At 49.3% G+C, this 13,045-nt stretch overlaps 1 protein-coding gene across 1 annotated transcript in view; it reads left to right on the top strand.

Annotated features, from left to right (window-relative positions):
• Nucleotides 1–528: 528 nt before the first annotated feature.
• The window catches only part of FAM102B (family with sequence similarity 102 member B), a 53,721-nt gene continuing 41,204 nt past the window's right edge, over nt 529–13,045 (top strand). Inside the window, exon 1 of the mRNA XM_045816779.1 lies at nt 529–679. Within this exon, the coding sequence (XP_045672735.1) occupies nt 540–679 (140 nt within the window). The 5' untranslated portion in view covers nt 529–539. The remainder of the gene's footprint in view (nt 680–13,045) is intronic.

Genomic DNA, 13,045 nt, shown 5'->3' with positions numbered 1-13,045 from the left:
AGAAGGAACCTCCTTTCGGGTCGGGTTGGCGTTTTTTGAACCCCGCAGAGACGTGACGCCCTAACTGCCCTCGCGGCTGGTTTCCCCGCGGAGCGCCCGCCCCAAGTTTCCCCGCCCGCCCTCTCGCTTCCGCCGGGCGACGCGCTGCCGGCCGCCGCCGCTGGGGGCGCCCGGGACCCGCGGAGGAGGAGGCGGCGGCGGCGGCGGCAGTTCTCGAAGCGGCGCCTCTCCGGCTCTCAGACGGGCGGCGGCGGCGGCGGCGGCGAGCTGCGCCCCAAAACGGCGCCCACCGCCCAGACGAGCTGCAGCACGAGCGCTCCCGCGCCGCGGCCGCCGCCGCGCTCCGGCCCGGACTGCCGCGAGGGGCGGCGGCCCCGGCCCCGACCGGCTCGCGGCGCCCCCCAGCCGCGCCCCCGCGCGGAGCTCGCGGCCCCGGCCATGGGGCTGGGCGGGCCCGGGGCTCGGCCGAGCTGAAGCGGTGGCGGCCCGCGCGCCCCTGGGGGCCGCCCCCGCACCCCGCTCGCCGGCGCCTGGCTCTCATGATGATGAAGAAGAAGAAGTTTAAGTTTAGGGTGGACTTCCAGCTCGAGGAGCTCTCCTCGGTGCCCTTCGTCAACGGGGTCCTCTTCTGCAAGATGCGGCTGCTGGACGGCGGCAGCTTCACCGCCGAGTCCCCCAGGTAAGGCGCCGGCGCGCCCGCGGGGCGGGAGTGGGGGCCCGCGCGTCTTTCCGCGGCCCCTGCGCTCCCGCGGGGCGGCCGGCCTCGCGGTCGCCTCTCTCGGGACCATCCTGGAATCGGTCAGCAAGGTATTGATCTGCACAAAGTGCTTCGCAAATACGCTCATCTGGGTTCCTGCCCTCCTGATTCCAGATGCTTCCTGGGATCTGCTCTTCCCCCCTAAATTTTCTAGGCTAGGGAGCAACGGCCAGAAGGGAGAAGATGCTTCTGGTTTCTCTTAGACGTTTCCATATTTGTGAAGTGCAAAGTGGAACTTGAGCTGTTAAAACTCACAGAAATAACCCTACGTGCTTGAGCTCCGAGAGCGCCGGCTCGGAGCAGACTCCTGTGCGGAGCCTAACTCCTCCCCCCTGTCGGTTGCCGGGCACCTGGAGCCAGGGCTGGGCCTGGACGGGCTGGATGGAGGCAGGTGTTCGTTGGCGGACGGGGCGACGTCTGTGCCTCATCGGGAAGCTGAGTGCCTGGTTCCGCGCTCACAGTGCCTCCGTGACCCACCTTGGCGTGGCCAGCAGTGGCTCTCAGTGCGGAGGACCCAGAACCAGAACGGGAGCCAAGACCCTGTCCCCTCCCCCCACAAATTTGAAATGAGCCCCTGGCACTCAGGGAGAGTCGTTGGCAGGTCGCAGAATAAAATCAGGAGTCGTTCTTGAGTCATTTCAGGGCTATTCCTAGGTTGACAGATTTACGCTAAGCTAAGTGTTCCTTAAGAAAATAGAAAATTTACAGCATTTTTAAATGGGCTTTTAAGTTCCTGAGATCAAGGAAAAGGATCAATACGTAATGCTTCTTTTGCCTAGGTTCACTATTCATAGAGTATATTTTTACCCTAAAAATTCTGTTTTCCTTTTATTTATCATTTCTATTAATAATGTAAAGGACATAATGTCGATAGGTTGTGGAACTGGGGGCCAGAAAATTGCCTGCGGTGACTATATTGAAACCTATGGAAACCAGAAGCTGTAATATCTGGTTGGCCGAAGCCAGACAGGTATGAAGCGCTGTTGATTCTCAGAATTGAAACATGGTCAGCTGAGGGTCGTTTTTAAAATTCAGCTGTGCTGACAAATCTTCTGTGGCTATTCGATTCAGCTAATTATACTACAGTCACTAGTAACACAGGTCGAAAGCTTAGAATGGTGCAGCGGATAAAGCTGTTAGGCGTTGAAAAGCCACCTGCGTTCTACAATGACCTGTAAGTGCAAGTGACAGTCCTACCCTGAACCTTACCCTGCTTTGCTGCAGGGTCACACCCAACATTTCTGGCCGTTAGAACGGGCTCCTGAGCCAGTGGTGCCACCTGCTGGTCAGGGTACTTCTCTACCATCTCCTTTCTCCCGCAGGTTATTGAGGTGGCTGGCAACTCTCAAATTAGTTATTCCCATGCAGGTAATCATTTGCTCAGCAACTATGTTTAGGCTGGGCCCATTAAATATGTCACCTTATATAATTCTCACAGCAAGCCCACAATCTGGGGATTCCCATTTTGCAGATGAATAAACTGAGGCTCAGAAAGCATTCCTAAACTTTCCCAAGGTCCCCCCATCTACTACGTAAAATACCAAGATTCTGAGACGGGTCTGTGTGACGTCAAACAGACTTAATGCCGGTAACAGAGAAAACTGTGTGCTGTGATGAAGTGGGAGGGTCCTAATGTTTTAAGAAGCCAGGGGTATAGTTTGATTGGGAATCTGCACACGTCGTTGGAAAGGGAAAAGGTGAGCGTCTGGGTCAAGCTTACCCCTTTTTCTTCCAACTAAAATTTGGCTGTAATCAGTACCAGTAAGGTTCAGAATAGTGTTCTGTATAACCGAACAGAGTAACTAACTAACCAGCCCACCCGGGTCGTTTGGAGGGAAAGGACCCATAATAAGGAGCCTCATTAGGCAGAGGTAGGTTTTGGAATTAGGTGGATCTTTGCCCCAAACCTCGCTCTGCTGTGGCGGAACCTGGGTGGAGTGCGTAGCCTCCCAGAGCCTCCATCTGTAAAGCAGAAACCGTCACGGCAGAAGGGGTTACTGTGAGGCTTTGGTAAGATCCTGTACCTGAACCAGCTCCCACAGCGCTCTGACACCCGATGAACTTTTATTTTTTTAATATATCTTTTTTTAAAGATTTTATTTATTTATTTTTAGAGAGGGAAGGGAGGGAGAAAGAGAGAGAAAGAGAAACATCAATGTGTGATTGCTGGGGGCTGGGGCCTGAACCCAGGCATGTGCCCTGACTGGGAATCGAACCTGCAATGCTTTTGTTCACAGCCCGCACTCAATCCACTGAGCTATACCAGCCAGGGCCCGATGGACTTTTAAAGAGAACACCAGGAGCTGATCCAAGAGGGCTTGTTAGGTGTTACACTTGACTTCCTTTATCCTGACAACGAGGAACGTTTTGGGTTGAATATTACACCCCATTTACCAGGGAAAAAGAAAACCTGAAATACCTAAAGGTTGTGAATTATTTAAAATCTGTATAACTTTCAATCTTAGGTGCCAGTCCAGGCAGTGCATCTCTAATGAAATGCTAGATTTTAATTTTTTTAAAGATCCCCTTAGACGCCCCTTATCAGTCCAATACAGTTCACACGTGAACATCTCTCCCATGGAAACGTGAGGTGAACTGCACAGCACCCGCAAGACTGCTTTCCTTAGAAAGGCCTGCTTAGAGCTGCTGGCGCCCAGGGGCCTGAATGATCAGCAGGCCCCTACCACTCGCTGTGCCCAGACTACTGTGTGATTTATGCCAGACGCTATCTGGGAGCCTGGGGGTCTGTGCTGGGCAGAGGGTGCCTATGGGGCCAGCCTGAAAAAGGCCGTAGGCAGCGTGTCTCTAACAAGCTCCCTTGGTAGACGGCATGTGCTGTCGCGGTTGGATGCTGGGGAAGTTGTGTTCCCTGGGAGAGGACTCTCAGAAGCTTGCCCTTGGTTTCTCCGGACTTTGCCCCGGGGACTTTGCAGCCCCGTGCACCTTTTATTCCCTGGGCTGATCGGCTTTGATTCCTTCGGTTGTAGTAAAACTCAGACATGAGTGTGACTATGTGCTGAGTCCCATGAGCCCTTCTGCTGGAGCACCGAACCTGGGAGTGGCCTTGAGGCCCCTGGATGCATGAGCCTACGAAAAAGAATCATTTATTTTGTCAGAGAAAAGCCTTAGAGGTGCACAGGACATTGTAAATAGACTTGCAAAAATGCTCAAGATGCTGCTCATTCATTATTCACCAGATATTGAGGATTTACCAGGTTTTGGGCTGCCTGTCAGCAGCGATGAGAAGTATAAAACTAAAGGCCCATAAGGGAATCACATCTATTCAATTAACTTAGGCCATAGACGTGTAATTGTTGATGGTAGGACACAGTGTGATCTAGTGCCAGACCGCTGAATTGGACCGTTTGTGAGAGTCGTTGGCTTTGTGAAGGTAGAGTTTATTCACAGGTGTGATGGTTACTGAAACCTTACCAGCTCTTCGGCATGCCGGGAGGATGCATTTGCATTGACAGGGAAGCGGGTGGACAGCTCGAGCGAGTCCTCAGCTCAGCGGGAGTTGGGAGAGCCGCGTGCCTGCAGGGGGAGTCCACACTGACCCGCAGCAGAAGACCCTGACTTGGAATGTCCTTGTGCCCTGTGCTCTCCGCTGCTCACAGATTAGAGTTCATCTAAGGTTCTCGCACCAGATCGTAATGGGATTATAGCGAGAGTAAGCTGGCTGGTGGGCGGATGCTCTTTGGATTCAGGTGGGGATAAATCAGAAATGGGGGGACAAACTAGGAGTCTGTTGAAATAACCCAGGCAGGCGCTACCAAGAACCTGAACTTGGAGGCCTCTCACGTACATGACCGATGAAATGATAATGCTGCAGCCTGTGCCTTGGTGACGCGACAGGAAAGACGTCAAGAAGCATCTTCGTCTCATTTTGCTTTGTTGGGGGCACTATAACGTATCGCGGGGGAGGGTACAAAACGCTAAGCTGTGTATTTCACGTACGACATGCAGGTGGCAGCCCCACGAGGCACATTCATTGTGTGTTTCTTAGGTTCTCGTCCATTGTAAGTAAACCTGCTTACCAAACTTTGCCGCTAGCATTTCCTTACACTGGTGTGCCCTTTACTTCCTACTTATTTATTTTTTATTGAATTTATTTTATTTTATTTTTCAATTACGATGGACATACAATGCGTGTGTTTCTCGTTTTGCCCTTTTAAAGATTATTAGTGGAAGTTAATTCTAGAAGGATTCAGTTTCTCCTGGGAAGGTATGCCCAGGGAAGACGTTAGAAAGAATATAAAGACCAAAGAGTATTTATTTGTAGTGAATGTTATTTGTATGATCAGATATTACATAGCATGGTTAATAAAACATTCAGAAAATCCATTGTACGATTACAGAAAATTGAAGCTGAGTTATTGCCTAATAAAAAGTTTTGAAGACCTTTCAAAGGCAAGATGCTACATTATTTCAATCTTTTCAAAGCACTCTTCCTTTGTGAAAATGTTCAAGGCACTTTCAGATTTGTTAAGACTGTCAGGACAGATTTAATTTCTGGTCTGCTGGAATCAAAGGAATAGTAAGAAAATTTTCCTGGATTTTTGGGGATTCCCAAGTCTGCCTTACGTGGTTCATCTTTGTGGGTGCCCATCACGGAACACTTTTCTGGGTCTCACATGGGCTGGCGGCCCCGAACCACGTGGATTCAGGGAGTGTCCAGGAAACCAGCAAGCACATCTGTGTATTGGATTTTTTGCTTTGTAAACAAGCTGAAGGGATTTCTTGTCTTTGGCCAGAGTTTGTGTTCATGTTTTCAAGACCTTAATTCACTGCACATTTTGTATTCCCATTTAGTAACCTTTTCCTGATTGCAAAAGTAACATAGATTCATGTAGAACATTTAGGAAATAGAAAAGCAAAAGGAAAAGAACAAAAATTGCATGGAAATGAACCAACTAGAGAAAATGATTGTTACTAATATTTTGGTGGATAACTTATGAGTCTTTATTGATCCTTACATATCCTTATATATACACACATACCACAAACTTTTTTAAAAAAACAAAACAGTGGAATCATACTGTACGTGCATGTCTATTTTACAGACACACTGCAGTGAGCATCCTTATGGCCACATTTAATGCACCTTCATTATTATTTATTTAGGATTAACACTAGAAATGGAATTATTGAGTCAAAAGGCTTTCAGGTTTTTAAGGTTTTTGATATATATTATCAACTTGCCCTTTAGTACATTAAATTGACTTTTTAAGATGAAAAAAATTCACTAATGAGCCCTGGCTGGTGTGGCTCAGTGGATTGAGTACTGGCCTGTGAACCAATGGGTTGCTGGTTCGATTCCCAGTCAGGGCACATGCCTGGGTTTCGGGCCAGGTCCCCACTTGGGGGAGTGTGATGTATCCCTTGAACATTGATGTTTCTCTCCCTCTTTTTCTCTCTCTCTTCTCCTCTCTCTAAAAATAAATAAATGGAATCTTAAAAAAAAAATTTTAAGGAAAAAAATCACTGAGTAGCAAACATAAAAAATAACCAGTTTTAGAAAATGCTGTTTGACCCTATGGCACAGAATTCTTTATACCCTGACCAGAAATGGGGTTATCTATTCACATGCCTATAATAGCTTTAATAATAGTAGCTAACGTTTGTCGAGCACTTTCCCCGTGTGCCAGGAACCTTTCTAGGCCTTTACCTCCTCAAAGTAATCCTGGGAGGAAGGTACTTGTACCTTATCGCTACGATCACTCTCATCTTCCTTCCACCCGAGGAGACGAGAGCACAGACAGGCACCTAGTGTGTACGCAGCTGGAAAGCACCAGAGCTGGGGGGGGGCGGTCGGCTCCAGGGTCCACGCGTCATCGATCGCTGAACTCTCCTGCCTCTCAAATTTTGTCATGTTTTCTCATGTTTATGTTTTTTTAATCCTCACTCGAGGACAAGCTTATTAATTTTAAAGAGGGAGGGAGAGAGAAAGAAAGAGATATCAATTTGAGAGAGAAACGTGGATCGGTTGCCTCCTGTACTCACCCCAACCGGAGATCGAACCCATGACCTAGGTGTGTGCCCTGACCAGAAATCGAACCCATGACCTTTACGTTCATGGGATGACACTCCACAACTGAGCCACACCAACCAGGGCTCTCATTTTTATGTGTTTGTTTGTTTGTTAATATATTATTTATTTATTTATTTATTTTTAGAGAGGGAAGGGAGGGGGAAAGAGAGAAACATCAATGTGCGGTTGCTGGGCGCTGTGGCCTACAACCCAAGCATGTGCCCTGACTGGGAATTGAACCTGCGGTGCTCATTTTTATGTTTTAACAAAACAGTAGATACATACACATAGTTCTGAATGCCAGTGTCAGAAAACTGGTTCCAGTGTGGGACACCACGGAACGGGTGGTGACTGGCCCCTCTGGGTTTGCCCTGAGGTGGTCATAGGTGGAAGATGAGAGACACAGCACTCACAGGTGTGCTCCCCCACCCCCCAGGTGTGACTTTCCAATAGTAAGCCCTTGAAATTCAGTCTCCTTCCTGGATGGCTACCTTGTAAAATTATTACTAATGCCATTTTACACCCATACATTAATGTTCGCTTTCATATCACTAAGCCTTGCACAGTGGGACATTTATAATATTTATTCAAAGAGTGCAGATACTTGGAGAAAAAGCCGTGTGGGGAAGTATATACTGTTCTGGGTACACAGTTCATTCATTCTTTATAAGATTATTAGTGGAAGTTAACCTCAGAAGGATCCTGTTTCTGATTCTTTATAAGCTGTACACCCAGAACAGGATACACTTGCCCGTGTTCAGTCTGGGGTGTCAGCCTGTGAGGGACGTTACCAGGTAGCAGCCCAGGGGAGTACAGTACGTGAGGATGCTGAGGAATTGTGAATTATGTCAATCACAGACTCTGAGGTGTGAATATCAAGAGAAGATGGTGGTCTTCAAGTAATAAAAAATGAACTTGTGTATCTGTGTATATATTTTACATCCCTAACTTCATTTAATTCTTATAAAATCTCTTTTATATATAGAGGTGGTACCTCTTACTGGGTTAGGCTATGTGCCAGGTGCCATACGGATATATTTAAAAAATAAGCAGCTTAAACAAGATGGAGGTTTATTCTTCTCTGGTGTGAAGTCCAAGCTGATGGGGCGGCTGTGCTCTGTCAAGGTGTCAGGGCCCTGACTCTTTATCTTGTCGCTCTGTCCTGCCCAGGGTATTGTTCCCGTCCACGCAGATGGACGAAGCTGGCTCGTCCCACATCCAAATTCCAGCCTCTGGGGAAGAGGAACAGGGAAGGGGGTGGGGGGTCCCTTTTGCTCACCGCCTGTTGACCAGAGCGGAAGCACAAGGCCACATCCAGTCCCAAGGAGGGCTGAGAAATGTGGTCTTTGCTGGGCATCCAGGCGCCCAGCGGAAGAGTCAGTTACGATAAACAGAAGGGGGCGGGCAGATGTCCGGGGACAGTTAGCCTCGGCCACGCCCCTCTCACCTCTCTTTTAGAGAGGAGAGCGTTGACCCTCAGAAGCGTGACGTTAATTTGTTCAAGGTCACACATCAGTTCAATGAAAGGTATTTGAAAGACTGTCCCCTGAGGAGGGAAGAGACTTGTGTCTCAGGAGATGTTAAAGAAGGCACGTGTGTTCGGGAGGACACTTAGATGTGACATGCAGTGTGACTGTGACATTGAGTGAAACATTTATGAGAAGAGTACAGTTGTGTTATACAGCTTGTCCCCTTGTCAGGAGGGTCACCCTTCATTAGTCACCCTGCCCGGTGACTTAGATGACTCATAAGGCCTTTTCTAACTCCAAGATTCGGTGACTAGGGCTTTAAATTTTGTTTGCTAATACTGCTCTCCCTAAATCTCCTGTTTCAGCCGAGACTGGTCAGCCTCGATTAGCCAGATGTGTGTGCGTTTCTGCCTGCCTGGTTTTCTCTGCTCTTCCTGCCTCTTCACCATTTTGTTGGTTGGTCCAAACTCCAGCCATTCTTTGAGATCCGATCGGATGCCTCATCCATCAGCTTTCTGCCCGCCCACCGCTCCCCTCCGACACCGAGCGCACACACTTGTCCTTCTGAAGCGTCGGTTATTGGTTGAATGAATGAAACCTCCTCATTCATTCCTCACGGTCTCCCTGAGATTTCACCTCTCAACCCCTGTAGTCTCCTTTCTACCAGTTATTTCACCCAAATCAGTGTTTTAATTACCTTTAGGAAACATTTCCATGCAGTGAGTGTAAAATTCATAGTAGTAAACATTAATACAAGGAAAGGTAGGAAGAAGTGTGTAGCTCTTCTTCTGGGTGGGGGGAGCTGGGCAGGGGAAGTGTGGTGGAAGGGAACTCCTCACGAGGCTTTGAACAAAGTCTGGCCAGGAAGGGGGGGCGGGGTGACGGAGGAGTGGCACGCAGGCTGGCAAGCAGGGCCTAGGGAGCCGAAAGCAGGGGAGGGGCTTAGGCAAAGTGAGTAGGTTGGCTTAGGGCTAAAATTTAAGAGAATCCCCCTCTGATGACCTTGGCTTTCTCAGGAGCAACCAAGGCAGGTGGAATAAGGGATGTGAGGACAAGGACAGAAGACCAGAAAAGCTGCTCTGTAAGGAATAGGGGGGGAAGCTGGCCCCAGGCAAGTCCAGGTGGCCCAGCTGAAGTTTAGAACGCGCACTGTCGGTGATGGCAGGGTGCGTGTTCACGCACGTTTCCCCAGAGAGCGGTGCTCTCAGATGGGGGAACGTAGACGGGGGGATAGATTCCGGTGTAGACGTTTGCAGGTGCATGGAGAGGCCAAAAGCACAAGGGAACTGAGACAAGGGAAGTGTCGGTGAGCAGGGAATGGAAGGAATCGGTCATGGGGTCCAGACTCCGTTGGGAGAAAGCAGGCCAGGACGATGAACCAGGAAACCGTGGGACGGTTGGAGGCGCGAGTGGGTGCGGATGGGGAGGGAGGAGGCGGGGGCGGACGGGGTGGGCTGAGAGTCGTGCTCGGAGAGCGGCTCTCAGAGCATGGGGTTCTTCAGGAGAGCTGTCCGGAGAGCCGCCGAGTGCGGGGTGTGGGCATCCCTGGAGCGGTGTGCAGGCAGCGCAGGGCAGAGACTCTGAGTCCAGGGTGTTCGGTCACTGGCCTGGTGTAAAGAAAGCAGCCAGTGTGGTTGCTGCTGGGGAGGGGGAGGGGGAGGGGTGGAGAGAGAGAGAAAAGGAAACACAGGTACTTCAGTGTGCCCTTCATGAGGAGACAGAGGGTATGACCTGGCCAGGTGCTGTGTGCCTCCCACGGAAGATGGGGGCGGAGAGTAAGCGCACCTGCCCTGCAGGGCGGCAAGACGGGGGGTGTCCTTGTGAAGTAGCCAGGCGGTGGTTAGGCAGTGCGCGAGTGCTCCGTGAAGAGGCCGAGGGGGTCAGAGGGCATCTGACCGGGGAACCAGGGTCTCAGGTTGTGCGGTGGAGGGAGATGGGAAGGGTCAGAGTGACGATGGAGAGAACAGCAGGCAAGAGCAGCCCGGGGCCTTGGGGAGAATGGGCAGGTGGCCGGGACGTGGTGTTCTGTCTTTTCCTGAGGATGACAGGGGTGAAAGGTACGCAGTGAACTCAGTGGCCTTAGGATTTCCGATATGGACAGGAAACGATCGAGTGTGGTGTCTAAGGCCCCGGTCACACAAGATGTGGCTCCAGCGGCCACGCCTGGAAGTGCAGGAGGAGGTCACGGTAGGCCCTGCCTTTCCCCTCCTAGGGGGTCTTCACCACCTCCGTCTGTCTTGCTGTCTTGCAGCCCCCTCCCCACAACTAACCTTCAAGCCCTGAAGACTTGACCTTAACCTAAAGACGTAATCTCCATCCTCAGTCAGTCATCGTTTCACTCTCAACTCACAGGATGAGGTAGATGCTGCCTCCTCCTGAGTGCCGGCCCATTTCCCTGCCCCTTGGGCCCCACCTTCATCCAGTTTCCTCTCCTCTCTGTCTGCAATTCTGTCCAGATTTCATGAAAAAACTGAGCATTCCTGCTCCGCCCTCAACCCCGTACTCCGACGTCCTCCCAGCACTCAGCAGGAGGCTTTGCTGGGGTCATCGGCCTGGTCTCCCTGGCGCCCCTGTGCTCCGTGTGGAATTCTGTGACAATGCGCCGTGGCTTGAAACTTGGCTGCCTTGGCTTCCTTGAGCCTAATACCCCACCTTACCCTCCCAGTATAACAAATCAGTATTTGTGTTGGGCGGGCCAAAAAGTCCGTTTCGTCTTTGCTGTAAAATAAAGAACACGTTTTTCATTTTCACCGTTAACTGTATTGATTTAGGTATTTTGAGTATATCGGCTCTTTCCTGCTATTGGCTTCCAGTGGGGAGGCCAGGGCTGCTGCTAGTCACCTTCCAGTGCATGAGACAGCCCCACAGCACAGGGGGTTTTGGCCAAAATGTCAGCAGTACCAAGAAACAGACCACTTTGGACATGTTCAATCAGTCACAGCACCTTCTCCATACACTGCACACATCTTTTTCTGTGTTCCAGTTGCATTTTTACCTTTCTTGAAATAATAAAGCATAAGATACCGAAATGTTGCATATTTTCTTCCATCTTCAACATTAAAATGGCTGCACAAAAATTGACCAATTTTGATAAGCTTTTTTTTAATGCACACTCATATGATAGCTGTCACAATACAATCTAACAAAATTGTTTTGAATGAAGTTAAAGACAGCTAAGCTCTACTAGAGCCATCGTAGGGAAAAAACTAAACGAACTTATTGGCCAGCCCAGTATAGAGTGCGAAACGATTGCCCCAGAAAGTGTAGTCAGCACCTGTCAGCAAACACGCCACTCACAAGGTAATTTTTTTCTTGCGATGAGGACTTTTAAAGCTCTGTTCTTTAGCAACTTTCAAACATATGATGCAGTGTGGTTAGTTACGGTCACTGTGCTGTGCATTGCGTCTCCGTGACTTCTCCCCTTTGACCCCTTCACCTCTCTCACACATACCCCACTCCCGGCCCCTGGCAATCTCCAATCAGTTCTCTGTAAGCTTGGTTTCTTGGGGGTTTGTTCTGTTTGTTGTTTTTTTATATTCTACGAATAAGTGAATTGTATTTGTCTCTCTCTGAGTCTGACTTATTTCACCTGGCATAACGCCCAGCTATGTTGTCGCAAACAGCGAGATTTCCTTCTTTATGGCTGAATAATTTTCCTGTGCATGTGCGTGCATCACATTTTATATACCCATACATCCATTGAAAAAAATACGTAGGTTGTTTCCATATCTTGGCTGTTATAAATAATACTGCAGTGAGCATACAGGTGTATATATCTTTTTGAGTTAGTGGGGTTTTTTGTTTTGGGTTTTGGTGTTTTTTTTTTAATGAATACCCAGAAGTGGAATTGCTGAGGCTCATGGTAGTTAATTCTGTTTTGAATGTTTTGAGGAACCTCCGTTCTGTTCTCTGTAGTGGCCGCACTGGTTCTCCATCCCACCAGCAACACACAAGAGTTCCCTTTCCTTCGCATCACCAGCGCTCGCCTTTTCTCGTCTTTTTGAGAACAGCCGTCTGACCAGTGGGAAGCCATATCTCACCGTGGTTTGGGTGCGCACTTTCCCAGTGCGGAACACCACTGCACGTGCCTGTTGAACACCCGTATGTCTCCTTTGGAATAATGTTCAGATCCTCTGTCCTTTTCTTTTTTCATCTATCTATTTGGAGAGGAGGAGGGAGGGAGAAGACCATCAGTGTGAGAGCGAAGCATCCATCCACACTCCCTGACTCCCAACCGGTGACCAAACCCACAACCCAGGCATGTGCCCTGACCAAGAGCCGAACCCACAAACTGTTGCCTTGTGGGACAATGCCCTTGGCCCACCCAGCCACACAGGCCAAAGTTCTTCTGTCCATTTTTTAATCCGATTATTTGGGGTTTCCTTTTGCTATTGAATTGTATGAATTCTTTATATATTTTGGATATTAATCCCTCATCAGATATTTCCTCCCCTTTAGAAGGGTGCCTTTTCAATTTTTTTTGGTGGTTTTCCATGCCATGCAGATGCTTTTTAGTTTGGTAGGGTCCCACTTGTTTATTTTTTTCTTTTCTTGCCTAGCTTTTGGTGTCAAACCAAAAAAGAAAAAAAAATCCATTACCAAGACTGCCAGCAAAGAGCCTGTGTTTCCTTGCGGAAGTCTTCTGGTTCCAGTGCTCACCTTTGAAACTTTACCCCAGTCCGAGTTGGTTTTATGTGCGGTGGAAGGTAGAGGCCCAGAGTGTTCTTCCAAGAGTGGCCGTGCAGTGGGGAGCTTGGGGGAGGAGCCTCAGGAGCAGAAGCCAGGCTC

This window comes from Phyllostomus hastatus, unplaced genomic scaffold (genome assembly GCF_019186645.2).
Source record: "Phyllostomus hastatus isolate PE091 unplaced genomic scaffold, TTU_PhHast_1.1 phas_scaffold_216, whole genome shotgun sequence".
Lineage (NCBI taxonomy): Eukaryota > Metazoa > Chordata > Mammalia > Chiroptera > Phyllostomidae > Phyllostomus > Phyllostomus hastatus.
This window is presented reverse-complemented; position numbering and strand designations above follow the sequence as displayed.